The sequence below is a fragment of the Hipposideros armiger genome, unplaced genomic scaffold (genome assembly GCF_001890085.2).
Source record: "Hipposideros armiger isolate ML-2016 unplaced genomic scaffold, ASM189008v1 scaffold_187, whole genome shotgun sequence".
Taxonomy (NCBI): Eukaryota; Metazoa; Chordata; class Mammalia; order Chiroptera; family Hipposideridae; genus Hipposideros; species Hipposideros armiger.
The window spans coordinates 2,118,821-2,133,025 of NW_017731537.1; the positions used below are offsets into that span (position 1 = coordinate 2,118,821).

The 14,205-nt window shown below is 43.4% G+C and overlaps 1 protein-coding gene across 1 annotated transcript in view; it reads left to right on the forward strand.

The window, feature by feature from the left end:
- ACOX2 (acyl-CoA oxidase 2) overlaps positions 1-14,205 on the forward strand; it is a 31,735-nt gene that overhangs the window by 13,336 nt on the left and 4,194 nt on the right. The window contains exons 11-13 of the mRNA XM_019652770.1: positions 7,268-7,373; positions 11,814-12,031; positions 12,159-12,180. Of these exons, the coding sequence (XP_019508315.1) occupies positions 7,268-7,373; positions 11,814-12,031; positions 12,159-12,180 (346 nt within the window). The remainder of the gene's footprint in view (positions 1-7,267; positions 7,374-11,813; positions 12,032-12,158; positions 12,181-14,205) is intronic.

Below are 14,205 nucleotides of genomic sequence, written 5' to 3' on the forward strand. Positions count from 1 at the left end.
CTTTCAACATATGTCCTATTTGAAAACTTTTTCAAACTGTATGTTCACTGTTCAAACGGCACTGTTTTAGACAAAATTAATAATCCCATCTATTCCTGCTTTAAAAACACAGTCGAGCTCTATAAACTGCATCCTAAGGTGCCACTGAATCCTCTTGAATCAAATACAAGTGTGCTACAGGCAGTACATACTGGTTCATAAAACAATGCATACTTTAGACGAGGAATAGAGTTTCCCCCCATAAGTAACAATAGTCAATAAATACAAACCTAATTTTTGTATTTCATTTTTTATTAGTTTTTTTTTCTCTTCTGGTAGACAGTACACTTGGGAATTATACTGCACCAGGCATAAGAAGTAAGATTTCTACCACAGGGAGATTTTGTATTCAGGATCCAATATAAATATTTCTAGTCAGACATTTCCATGGCTACAGATATTTGGTTGCTTGATTTATATGCATAGAAAGAAACAGTTGTCATAACTGTAAAAAGCAGTACTTAACAAGTACTTTTAAATGATTGGAACAGTTTTAACATTACAATACTGGTTATTGGTTTGGAAACTAGGTCACCCTACATGATGTTTTGATTTTTCTCAAAGGCATCATGAGTGCTCTGTTTATTCTTTCATTCCTGCATTTTTAGCCTTCTAGCTGAGTTAGGGACCATTTAATCAGAAATTTTAGCACTGTAATAAAAAAAACTCTGTTAGGGACAGATTATATACCATAATGATTTTCAGACTTCTTTTTATAAAAAAGGTATCTGGAGGCTCTGAACAGGCACATGCATACTTGGGGTGAAGGGAACAAACGGAAGAGTCTGCAAAAGCACAAAACTTCCTTCTGGTCCTCAGTGCCTTCAAATAAATACAAATTAAAAAAAAAAAATTCCACACTGTTATTTAGGAAAAACAAGAAATCAGTCTCTGCTACCTCCTGGAGAGCCCGTTTCCAGGCTCTTGTCCCAGAGTTGGCGATCAGTCATCTGTCTTCCGGGCCAGCCGACAGAAAGTCCAGTTGTGCTCCACTGTGTTCTCGTTGGCCCGCTCACTCATGTGATGTACTCGGGTGTTGCGGATCGTGAAGCCTTGCTTTGTAATGTATTCCATCAGGTGGACCCGAAGGGAAACTTCCTGGTGATAATCACAGGGTCCGAAAGTGAAGGAAACCTGGCAGTCTCTGGTGTCCATCATGTGCTTATTCCACTTTGTGAAATAGTTTGAGATACCTTCTAGTAAGGAATGGACCTTGGTGGTGATGGTTAATTGGGTTATGATGACAGCTACTGGATTGGAGTACTTAGAAAGCTTCCGGGTACTAGATAACTCCACAACTTCTTCAAAAGTATCCATAGGATATAAAGGCTTAGGGTCATTGAGACACTGAATCAAAGGCTCAATCTGATAAAAATCTGCTTCTTTCCGAAGCAGATCAAATTCCTTAAAATCCAGGGGTAAGGTCAACTCTGAAGTTCTTAAGAAGTTGAGGACATATCGGAAAAGAGGTCCATCTCGATCAATAAAGTAATTGCCTTGAGGGTCTCGAGCTGTGGGGAAGTCCCCCCCAAACATAGCTCCAAGCATGGAATCTGGGTACCGCGTCAATGTGGTGAGAGACGTTGTATACAAGTGTCCACCTACATTTAACGTGACTGGGTCAGTCATCTGAAATTTTTTAAAACATGATCAGTCATCTGAAATTTTTAAAATCCTAACTTTGACAAGTTAAGAAAATTAATGGTAACAAGCAAAGCAAAAGATTCCTTCAGGCTATAATGCATTTGGCAATCCTATTATGCAAAAATAGCTTTATTTTCAGTGATAAACCCACCTAGATGAAGGGATCTAACATTTGCTTTCAATAGGGAAAAAAAGGGATAAATCCAATTCTTTAAAAATTTATACTAAGAAACAAGGGCATGACTTCCAAAGCCACTTAATTTCAGGCCCAGTATTTAAAGAGAGCATACTATATGGAAAGACAAAGGGCCTAACTAAAATAAACTAAGTTTCCAATTTTAAAAAGACTTTCATTTTTAACTCGCTTTGACATAAATAGGCAAAAAAATTATTTGATAATGAAAGACATTTACTTTTAATTCTTGTTTTTCCCCCTCAAAAAAGGGGTGAAATCGTGAAATTTATTTTATTTATTTATTTATTTATTTTTAGCTGAGCCATCCTGCCACCTGTTGGCAGTTCAGGAGCAGCTCAGCTCGGGCTGTGAATCGAACCGGCGACCCTGTTGCTCAGAGCTCACACTGTTGAGCAAGCTCTTAATCAACTGAGCCACTCGGCCGGCCCTGTGAAATTTATTTTAAAGATAAAAATTTGTGCAACCCTACTCTTCATAACTTTTTCATGGTAATAACCATTGTGCGAAACACTAAGTTAAAATACAGTTTGTCAACATAATCTCATATACCCAAAAGCTAACAGCAGCTTTCAGATTTCAAAATCTGATAGTGAATTCACTTTTGTAACATTAATGTTGCAATCTGGCCTTTAGTTTTGAAAAGCAAGCTTTTTTAAATAATATATACATACCTTGGGTTTCAGAAATCATATTTAATGGAAAAAAATGAAGTCAGACAGATAGACTTCTGGTGCTAGGCAAGTAAAATATTNAAAAAAAAAAACTAGACCAAATAATTTTATTTCTAACAATATGCAACATGTTACATACCATTTGATTCCACATAAGCACTTCACAGATAGCTGGTGGTCAGTAAATGTTCGTTCAGTTAAGTCGTCAAAAATATATCTGATACAATTATGTCCCAGGTATTAAACCTTCCCTAATATAATTGAGAATCCAGTGGTAGAAACTATTAATAGCATAAGTGAGTATTGCACAATTCAAGTCTAAGTGTATCTAACTTTTGAAAAGCTTGGGATTTAAAATCCCATGAAGACAATAATATATTCTAGCCCTGACTGGCAGTGATGATGAAGCACAAAAGGAAAGATCACCTTAACACCTCATAAGCATGATTTTTATCTGCAACAGCCTTTCTAAGTGCTTGACTTGGCTCTAGAAACTTACAATTCAAGACAAGAAAGACAGTGCTGACGCAAACAGACAATTTATGTAGGCATGAAATCCACAAATTGATTTACTCACATTATGGTTCCTAAGTAACCTTCCTATTATTGCAGGGTAATCAGGTATGGAACAGACTCCATGCTCTTAACAGTTGTGTCACAATTCCCTGCCTTGATTATTCAGTATCGCCCTCAGATTTCCGTGGTGACAAGTGAAGGATGGCACACTATTTATTCTAAGGAACACTAAGAACCAGTTCTCTGTGTAATGGTAATTAACTGACCCAAACAGTTTTTAGTTGTTTAAATGGTCATACAATCCCAGCTGGGGGAATTCCAGGTAAAGATGGCAGATTGAACATAACGCATTTACTTTGTTCCTTCCTGAAAACCCACTAAACCATTAGCAAATGGGTTCCAATTTTTAAAAAGGACCCACAAAGAGAAAGAGAACATGAGAAGAAACATGAAAATTGAAGTGGGTGGACTGCCTTAGCCGACCTGAGAAAAGTGAATCATAAACCAGAAGAGGTTTCCCAAAGAACCTCGAGAATTAGCAGAACTATGCACCTCTGGCAATGCGGGTGAAGGCGACTGACAGGAAAAGTTGAAAGTCTATTTCACAAAGAGCTGAATCCCCAGCTCCCCTCCGCCATGGGTAGTTTTAACTTTCCCTGCCCCCACCCTGGCAGAAAGGTAAACAGGGTCTGTGAATGAGGGAAAATCAGACACAGGTGAGGATGAGGCTACCCTTCAGAAAACAGGGGCTTCAATAAATGTTTACAGGCCAAATGCTGATGACCCCCACCTCTAGCCCTCTTTTCTCACTGGTTCCCAGGAAACAGTACCCTACAGGACGATGATACCATGATCGCCAGGGCCCCCCAGTGGGCCACCCAATTCACCCCACAGTCAACCCCACAGTGACAAGCACACCTAGACTTCTTATCAGCAAGTGAGTGCCCCACTGCTAGCTATGATCAGACACTCAGGGATCAGCAGAAAGCCCCTGACATGAACAACAGAGATCAAAACAAGCTAGAATGAGGCAACCTGAAAGATACAAGAGAATCCTCAGGAAGAAAAAACTGTTTTAAAAGATCAGTAATCTCCTCAAAGGGTTGAGAGGAGATATTGTAACCATAAAACAAGAATGTTATTTCTTAAAAAGCAATATTCAGAAAACAGAAAAAAAAGAGCTCTGTGAAATTAAAAAATAAGAGTGGAAATGAAAAACTCAATTGAAGGACTGAATATAAAGTTGCAGACATCTCACAGAAAGAATGCAAAAAGACAAAAATAGGAGAGAAAAGATAAAAACAGTAAGAGGGCTGATCCTAACTGTTCCTCATCCAAAAAACAAGTCTAAAAAGAGAAGACAGCAAAAAAAACCAGAAGGGAGCATATCATTAATAAAATAATTCAAGGAAAACACTCCTCAAATGAGGAATACTAGTTTCAGATTGAAAAAGAAACAGGTGCTTATAGCCTAAAAAAGAGGAGACACAAAATATGAGTCAAACATACAGTGTGCGAAATGATGATAAGTGCTATGCAAAAAAGGACAGCAGGAGAAGGGAATCAGGAATGCTGGGGGTGAGGTGGGGTGGGAGGACTGTAATTTGAAAAAGGTCCAAGAAGGCCACTCAGGGAGGGTGACATTTGAGGGAAGACCTGAAGGTGGGCAGGTGAGAGGAGCCATGTGGTTGGCTGGGAAAAGAGCTTTCCAGGGAGAGAATAAGTACAAATGTCGGAGACCAGGGTGTGCTCGGCACGTCTGCCAGAGCACAGTGAGCCTGCAGGTAGGGCACTGTAACAGCTCAGCTATCAACAGACACGTAAAGTCATAACAATATATGGGATACACAGTCATGATAATAGAAGCAGAGACTAATTGGCCAAAATTGTAACCATTGGGTTGTCGGAAAAGTCATGACGCATTTTTCCAACGAAAAACAGAAAAATTACGTCATGACTTTTCCAACAACCCAATATATTGGGAGGCAGGAAGCAGGGGTGAGATATGTAGGGGTGAGAAGGGTGCTAAAAATAAATCCTCATCTTGTATAATAGTCAACAGATAATATATGAAACTGAACAAACAAGAAGTAGCAATACACATAAGGTATTTAGACATTCAGGTAAAAACCAAAAATATCAGTTAAAAGGCTGAAATTAATTGCCTCTGGGATGGAGGTGAGAGGCAAGAATATGCGGACTTTAAATAACAAGGCTTAAAGAATTGAGTCTTTATTCTGTGCATGTATAACTGTTAAAAAAATAAAAACTTTTTAAAAAAAGTCAAGTTGTTCGAAAAGTGAATAATGATGATGCAGCCTCTAATTGGGTGTTGTTATTCACCATTCCAGATTAATCAGATTCATAAAAGCAATTTAAAATATTCACAAACTCTTGTTTTTCCTCTCAGGAAGGATGCCATCTCGTTAACTGATGCTTTTGACTTCACGGATCAGTGTTTAAATTCAGCACTTGGCTGTTACGATGGAAATGCCTACGAACGTCTGTTCCATTGGGCTCAGAAGTCACCAACCAATACCCAGGTAGTTGAGTAGAACACATTATAAATTATGTAAGAGAGCAGAAAACAAGCAGTGACTACACCTCCATGTTTTCCCATTTTAATTGATTCCCATTAGGTTAGAAATCGCTTGGCATAGCATGTCTGTTTAAAATATTTTGAGACTACGTAAAAGAAACCAAGAATGGGGATGTGGCCTGGCAGGAACTCCAAGTCTGGACTGTAATCAGCAAAGTGCACTGCTCGGAATTTGATAAAGGGAATTAGGAGGAAGACCCAAGCTCTAAATCATGGCTTGACACACCCAAGGGCATACAAACGTAATGGCAAATTGGCTTCTAAGTAACAAAAATAAGATAAATCACACCCCATCTTATTTTCAGCCTCTTAACTCTGTTTTGTGTTGATAAAAGTGGGTATTCAGAGGTGACAGGAAGCTGGGGGGGGGGGGTGTCTCAGACCTGACTGCCTGCTAAGGACGCCTCCCTCCTCTTCAATCTGAGGGCCACAATCCCAAGAACAAAGAAAGCGGCTTCACTGCCATCAATAGGCCTGGAGAGCCAAATAAATGACAATTACAAGGGTTATGGAGAAAAGACCCCCAGCTGTCCTTGAGAAAATACCAGAATTCTATGACATTAACAGAAAAGGGGGAGGATTCATAAAATCCTAACCGACTAGGACCAGGGTCCCAGACTCTCTGCTAGGACCCTCCCTGGGAAAAAAGTTATGTCAATGAGTACATAAACTGGAATAAAGAAATAAGGCCTGTATTTAGAATTTGGGGAACCAATATTTAATAGATTTGATACAGACGATCAAAACAAAGACGGTCTATAGGTACACAACAGATTATTTTAAATTCTATAATGCAAATATGTTAGATGATGAAGCTTACTTTTTTACCTCTTAGGTCAAATTTCAGAAAAGGCATCTTAACACCTCATCAAATTGGCAACTCTCAGGCTTTCATTCACACTTACCATGGTTTTCGGCTTGCTCTTAACATTTTACATCCTGTCATACCTCATAGCTTAATTTAACATCTAAAGTTGTAACACAACCAATTACCCCCAAAACAGTTGCGGGTAGATAGAAGGCCAATCCACTTTTGGTCATCCCCTGTCTCTAGAAAGGCATCCTTTTTTTTTTTAAGGTTTTTTTTTTTTATTGGGGAATTGGGGAAAGGGAACAAACAAGTTGCTGTCCTTTTTGTTCTTCAGTGTAGTTGTGGAGGACGTCGCTTCACTGGCCCAAGTTGGTATTATCATTGCGCTCTTCCCCAGTGAGGTAGTCGCTCACCAGCCATTGGACGGTTGCTCTCGGCAGCTCACAGCAGCTCACAAAAGCGCATGCCAGCTGACGGCCAGCCCCACTGCAGCCTATGCCGTCGCCTCACGGCAGCCCAGCTCCAGGTTGAGCTGTTGTTCAGCATCTTAGCTGTAGAGGNCTGGACTAGTCAGTTAACCTCTCTTGGGACTCAGTTTTCCCCACTGTAAATTGGGATGCCTGCCCTTAAAAGAGTTAATGTTTATCAAACATTTAATTTTGTAACACAAAAGTGGTTCATAAACGGGAATTATTTCTACTTCTGAGGGGCCCCAGGCTGCCTGGGATCAAACACCATCCGTCTCTTTCCCACTCAGTTAAGAAGCTAAACCTTTTTTCTCTGACCTTCAGGCTCATAAAGGACTCGGTGCATCATTTACAGACTCTGCAGCAGTCCGGGGCTGACCAGCACGAGGCATGGAACCAGACCACTGTCATACACCTCCAGGCTGCTAAGGTGAGCTTCCTGTCAGCTGAAGCTGAAAGGAGCCCGTTTTGTTTCCCCAGCAGGCTAGCCTGCTGGGCAAATCCGAGCTCTGCCATTATTCTTGAGCCCTGCTCAGCGGCTGCCCTCATTTCACTTCCAAAGCTTTAGTCCAGGGTATTTTAATTAAAGGATTTAACTCCAAAGCAATCTTGCTGGCAGCTCTTAGGGAAAAACGTAATGAGGCAGTGTTATTGGATTTGCTTCAGGTTGTTCAAATATTCCTCCCAGATAGAAAAGCAGGTCAAGTCTCCCCCTTAGTCCCACAGGCAATCCTTAGATGTCTGATTCAATTTCCACTGTTTTGAGTTTGTGCATAATTCACAGTCAGGCAGCAAATATTTGAGCACCCACTCAACACTAGGCACCCGGTTGGGTCCTGGGGCTCAAGGGTGCCCAATCATAGCGGCAACTGAGGAAGCACTGTGATGAGGAAATGCAGGCCGACACAGGATCCAGAGCAACACATGTCTACCCACCGTGAGAAGTCAGAAAGACGTCCCAGAAGTGGCATATAGACCAAGGCTTCCAGGATGAGCTGAAATTAGGCAGGCGAGGAGTAGAGGCTATGACTTTGGAGAGGAAGGTTTCCAAGCAAAAGGAGCAGCAGGTGCAGAGGAGGCATAATGCTTGGGAGGAAATGCATATCCTCCCAAGGACCTAAAGAAAAAAAGACTGAAACAGAAGGGGAAGAAAGAGCGGTCAGAGGAGGAAAGCTAGGCAAGGCCTGGGACCTTCTGCACCACTGTGAGAAGTGTGGGTGCTGTTTTCACTGCAATGGGAAGCCTCTGCAGAGTTTGTATTGGGGAATGAAGTGATTAGTTGCATTCTAGAAGGATCATTCAGGCTGCAGTGGAAGGAAGGGACTGAAGGCTAGAGGCTAGTTAGAAGCAGGAAGCAGCAGTCGGGGCGAGAGCTGAGGGGGGTCCCGACCATGAACTTGGCAGAGGGCATGGAGAGAAGTGGAAAGATGCAAAGAGATAGTAAGGGGATAAAAGAAAAGTAAGAATGACTCTTGAGCTCCACCTCAGGCAGCTGGAACTCTGGCCCTACCTACAGCTGGGAAATCAAGGCGATCACGTCCATCATCAGGCATCAGGCATCAGGCATCAGGCGCAGAAAATGGCAGCCTTAGAACCGGAAAGTCCTGAAGGAGTTTGCAGCAGCCTTCATGATGAGGCAGGGCTGGTCGTGCAGGTTGGACATGAGCGCCACCTGGTGACCCGCCACCTCTATCACATTGGCTGGTGCGGATAGGTATTAACTCTGCCACCATCCGTCATGCTCTGTCCACTGCAGGGCACTCCCTGCTGTGCCAAATGTCCTATCAACAAAGAGGAGGGCGAGCCACGGCTGTGCTCGCACCAGACTACCAAAAAAGGAACCAGAGCCCCCATTTATTCATTTGTTTACCAAACCCATGCCCTGCCTTCAAATGGACCAGACACTGCTTCCAGGGTTACCCCATTTAATACACAAAACCCTGGGAGGGAGAATAGCATAATCTCTGTTTTAAGGCCGAGAACACAGAACTCCAAAGAGTTCAGTTCCAGAGGTAAGAAACAGCTATGATGCTTTGTTTTCCCTTCCCCCTAAGGATACAAGTCATACCTTCAGGGAGCCACTGTGCATTAGTGAGGGAGGTGAGCCCCAAGCTGGGGGCTGGGGGTGGGGGAGAGAAACTCTCAGTCTGGGGAAGAAGAGCAAGTCCTGGGCTTCCTGGGAAGGTGGCGCCCAAGCCAAGTCTCCAAAGTCATAATGGGCAGGGAAACCAGCACTTCCTGGGCTTTGTGCTTTGGGAGGCCTTCTACTGTACAGAAATCTCAAGCACCCAACCAGGTCCCATCTGGAAACCATAAATATGCAGGTAGACAGTGACAGCAACACAAGAGGGGCAGGGAACAGTGGTAGAGGGGGTGCACAGGAAGGAGGAATCCTGGCCTAAGTTCTGGTCAGCTTTGTGCAGGACCTGCCATGTGACCTGCCATGTGACCCCAGGCAGTCTTTCCCTCTCCAGGCTTTTGCTTTTCCTGTCTGTAAAATAAAGGGGCATGGAGAGCCCTTTAAGCTTTGATGGTCACAAGGCCTATAATCTCAGCCCTGCCTGCCTAGGAGAGATGTCAGTCCCTAGAAGCACTGGAGCAAGTGCTGGCACTCGTTATAATCCAACCTCAGTCTCTGGTGGCTTTGGCGATGCAGGGCAGCAACCAAGAGTACAGACTCTACATGGGGATGTAAAGCGCAGCACAGGGAATATAGTCAATAATGTGGTAATAACTACATATGGTGTCAGATTGGTACTAGACTAGTCAGGGGGGTCACGTCATAAGATATATAAATATCCAATCACTATGTTGTACACCTGAACCTAATATAATATTGTATGTCAACTGTAATTGGAAAATTAATTAATTTAAAAAGGAAAGTGTAGACCCTTAACTGGGAGGTGTCTGCCCTGGTTTGGTTCTTGCTGCTACCACTTACCAGCCATGTGACCTTGGGCAAGGAACTTAGCCTCTCTGCACCTTAGGCTCCTCATCCACATAATGGAGCTGATATTAGTACCTCACTTATAAGATTATTATGAAGATTAAGTGAGTTAATACATGTAAAACTTAGAGAGACACCTAGGGTATAAATACTATATATCCCACCCCACCCCAAAATTGGGCAGAAGGCAAGATTTAAATCCACACGCACAAAAGTAAAGAAAGTTCATCGTGCTCTGAGCATGGTGCCAAGGTTTAGCTCTGCCTTTCACCCAAGCACAGAAGCCACCGTCTCTCTCGTCTTCATCCTGCTTTCCAAGGGAGAGGCCCTCGAGCAGCTTCATCGCTCCACTGTCCACCCAAGGCCCTGAGAATTTAAGGACAGGTACTCAGATTAGAACAGGGATGCTGGGACTACATAAAAAAAGAAAAAAGAATGCATCTCTAGTTTTGCCAGCTTCGGTCCAGTTTGAGCACCAGGGGCTGTTTGACCTCACAGGAGTAGCAGAGCACACGTGCTTCTCTTCCACGTCCAAATGTTGCTAACCCAGCATGGCTGTGAGCACACTGGGTCCAGGTGGCAACGCAATGTTGTTAGCACCCATGTGAGGCCTCTCTGGGAAAGGCAGATGTTTTCCAAGTGAGAAACCTGATCAGGTCACTGGCCTGTTGATGACTTTGGTGGCTCTCTGATCCCCACAGAATAAAATCCCAACCTGTCACTCACAGCCTTTCATTACCTGGGGGCCCATCATCACGTTATAGCCCAGTGCTTCAGCCTCATTAAATTGGTTGCAGTGTGCTGAGAGGATGGCCCTTTGCATATGAAGTTCTCCCTGCCAGACAGGACCTTCCCTCCATTCCTTGTCCCTGTGGGTAAATGCCCTTGAACCCTCAAGACACTCTAAGCTTTGCTACTTAAAGTCACTACCAGCAGCGTGGGCATTACAGGGAGCTTGTAAGAATGCATAGGTTTCCTATCCCAGAATCTGTATTTTGACAAGATCCCCAGGTAATTTGTATGTCCATAAACATTTGAAACATTTTATATGCTCTCCATTCTTTACCCCTCCATGGAACTCATAACCTACCAAATAAAAATAACATGTGCATTTGTTTTAGGGAGAGGGGGAATATTAAAAAAAACTTAACCAGTAGGGTGGGCACCAACCAATCGGAAAGGACTTCAGGCCTAAGGGAAGCAGGGTCCTGAAAGCTTCCTGCTGGGTAAGGCAGTAATGCTTTAGTTGCTGGGCTTTGAGGAGGGGGGTCCCAAAGAAGGAGTCTGGCTGGCAGAGGGAGGTCTCACCTGGTTGAGGTCAATGTCAATTATCACTTGGATATTTTAACCACTAACAGAGCCGACTGTTGCATATGGGCTAAATAACAGCACTGCTACCTCACTGCTACCTTTATTTACTCTCTAGCTGGGATAAATTTCATGTACATCTTGAAACCCTATTTTCTCACCTCAAGATGCATGCACACATGCGCACGCGCGCACACACACACACACACACACACACACACACACACACACACACACACACACACACACACACACACTGCCCTGAACATGGCAGACAAGAAATAGCTGTTGTCTTAAGAAAAGTGGTGCTGTCCTCCACTATCCCCAGGCCAACCTCCATTACTCCTGTTTTCTTTCTCTCTACTTTCAAACCTACTTGAAATTGCCCCAAGCAAATGAGAAAACTAAGGGCCAAGTTCCAGACCCCACCAGCCCCCAACACACACCATCAAAAAGACCCAGTCAGACTCACAGTGAGCTAGGAGCAAAGGTAGTTGCTTGTCAGCCTGCTGGGAAACACAGGGCTGCAGTAAGCTTATTCCAACATTCCCGCCAGGTTCCAGGATGCCTTCTGGAGTCAGGAATCAGAGGCTAAACGCATCTTTGTCTTTACAGGCACACTGCTACTATGTCAGTGTGAAGAGTTTTACGGAAGCTCTGGAGAGACTAGAAAATGAACCATCAATTCAGCAAGCACTCAAACGTCTCTGTGACCTCTATGCTTTGCATGGCATCCTGTCTAACGCGGGTGACTTTCTCCATGATGACTTCCTGTCTGGGGCTCAAGTAGATGTGGTGAGAACAGCCTACCTGGACCTGCTCCCCCTCATCCGGTGAGTGGCTGGCCCTCACACCAGGGTAGTCTTCAGAAAATAACCACCACCCCCACCACCACCCCACCTCCCCAAGAAAAGAAAATAACCCCAGACCCTTGTTCACTTCAAACTCCAAAACTTTCAGCTCCAAAACCTTGCTAAATTGGGTCTGGAAAAAGCAGCAACAGCCCTGGAGAGGTTTACATGCTAGCATTATTACACCAACAGGAAGCATTATGGATTAATGGAAAAATATTAGAAATAAAAATGCCTAAGAATAAATCATCTCGCTACCTCAATTGAACTCTTCAACACTGTCAAGGAAATAGGAATTGCATCTAAGAAATATGAATAAAATAAAGCCTACTACATATGAATAATATGTATTAATAATAATGAGTCTTAATCATAGCTAATATTTAAAGAGCACTTGTGTGTGCCAGGCACTATGCCAGAAGCTTTTACATACATCATCTCATTTAATCCTTACAGCCTTTTAAAGTGGATACTATTAATCTCCCCCATTTTACTGGGGAGGAAATCCAGGCTTAGGGGAGTTAAGTAACTTGCCCAAGGTCACACATTTAGCCAGAGGAGGAGCCAGGTAAAATCTGGGGCAGAGAGAATGCACTCTTTAAGCTGTATGATAAGGTTATAGTTGGGCTACTGTTTATTTCAAATATATCCTGTCTTTGTTGAATGTGCTTAAACAAACTCTTACTAAATTGACTAAACTTACTTTAATCCTCCCCCACCTTCAAGATGAAAATGTTTTTAAAACCCAGTAATTCATACTAATTTATAACACAATAATACAAATAGTTTGGGGGTTTTGTGTGTGTTTTTTTTAAGATTTTATTGGGGAATTGGGGAAAGGGAAGAGCATTGGGGAATTGGGGAAGGGGAACAGACAAGTTGTTGTCCTTCAGTCTTAGCTGTGGAGGGCACAGCTAGCTCAGCTCCAAGTCCAGTCACCATCCGGCTGCCCGTCGGCAGCTCGCCGTCATTCACCTCAAGCTCAAGATGTCATGTTCAATCTTAGTTGCAGGTAGACATAGCCCACCATTCCATGCAGGAGTTGAACTGGCAACCTTGTTGTTAGGAGCACATGCTCTCACCAGCTGAGCCATCTTGCTACCTGTTGGCAGTTCAGCGACAGCTCAGCTCGGGCGCAGCTCACTGGCCCATGTGTGAATCGAACCGGCAACCCTGTTGCTCAGAGCTCGCACTCTTAACCAACTGTGGCACTCAGCCAGCCCCAAATAGTTTTTAAATGCAGCATTAACACACTGCAGTTTAGGGTCATGACATACTAATGCAATGCTTTCATATAGTCTAAATGATCACTTTAAAAACGCATCAAAACCAAAGTCCCAAAATAACCAGGGTACTAGAAGAAACAGAAATTAAAACAATACAAAGTATTTACCACTGTCTATAACATGAAAAATAGGCCAACTTGAGAACAAAACCTTTTTTGAGAAAATATGATGCCAATTGTATTGGGGGGGGCGGGGGCGGGGTGGAAACACATGTGTGACTTTTCTCCCTAGAGCCTGCAAGATTTCACATTATCAACAAGGCTAAGGGAATTTTAAAAAAAAATTGGGGGCCAGCAGAGTGGTGCATTGGTTGAGAGTTGGCTTGGAACGCCAGCTCTGAGCAGCAGGGTCCCGGCTGGAATCCCACATGAGGGCCAGTGACGCTGCGCCCTCTACAGCTAAGATGGTAAACAACAGCTCAACCTGGAACTGGGATGCCATGAGTCGCCAGCGATGGTGTAAGCTGCAGTCCCTGCTACAGTGGGCTGCCGTGAGCTACCATGAGTGGCTGGCCGCCAGTGCGAGCAGCCAACAGCCGGCCGTGAGCAGCCATCCAATGGCCAGCAAGCAACTGCCTCACCCAGTAAGAGCGTAATGATAATAGCAACATGGGCCAGTGAAGCGACGTCCTCTACAACTAGACTGAAGAACAAAAGGACAGCAACTTATCTGTTCCCCTCCCCCAATTCCCCGATAAAATCTTAAAAAAAAAATTTTTTTCTAGAAATTTTAAAAATAATAATATATTTATGATGGAAGTTAAAAAAAAAAACTAGGGCCAGCTAAGTGGCGCGATGGTTAAGAACTGGCTTGGGACGCCAGAGGGCCCCGGTTTGGATCCCACATATGAGGGCCAGTGACACTGCCCTC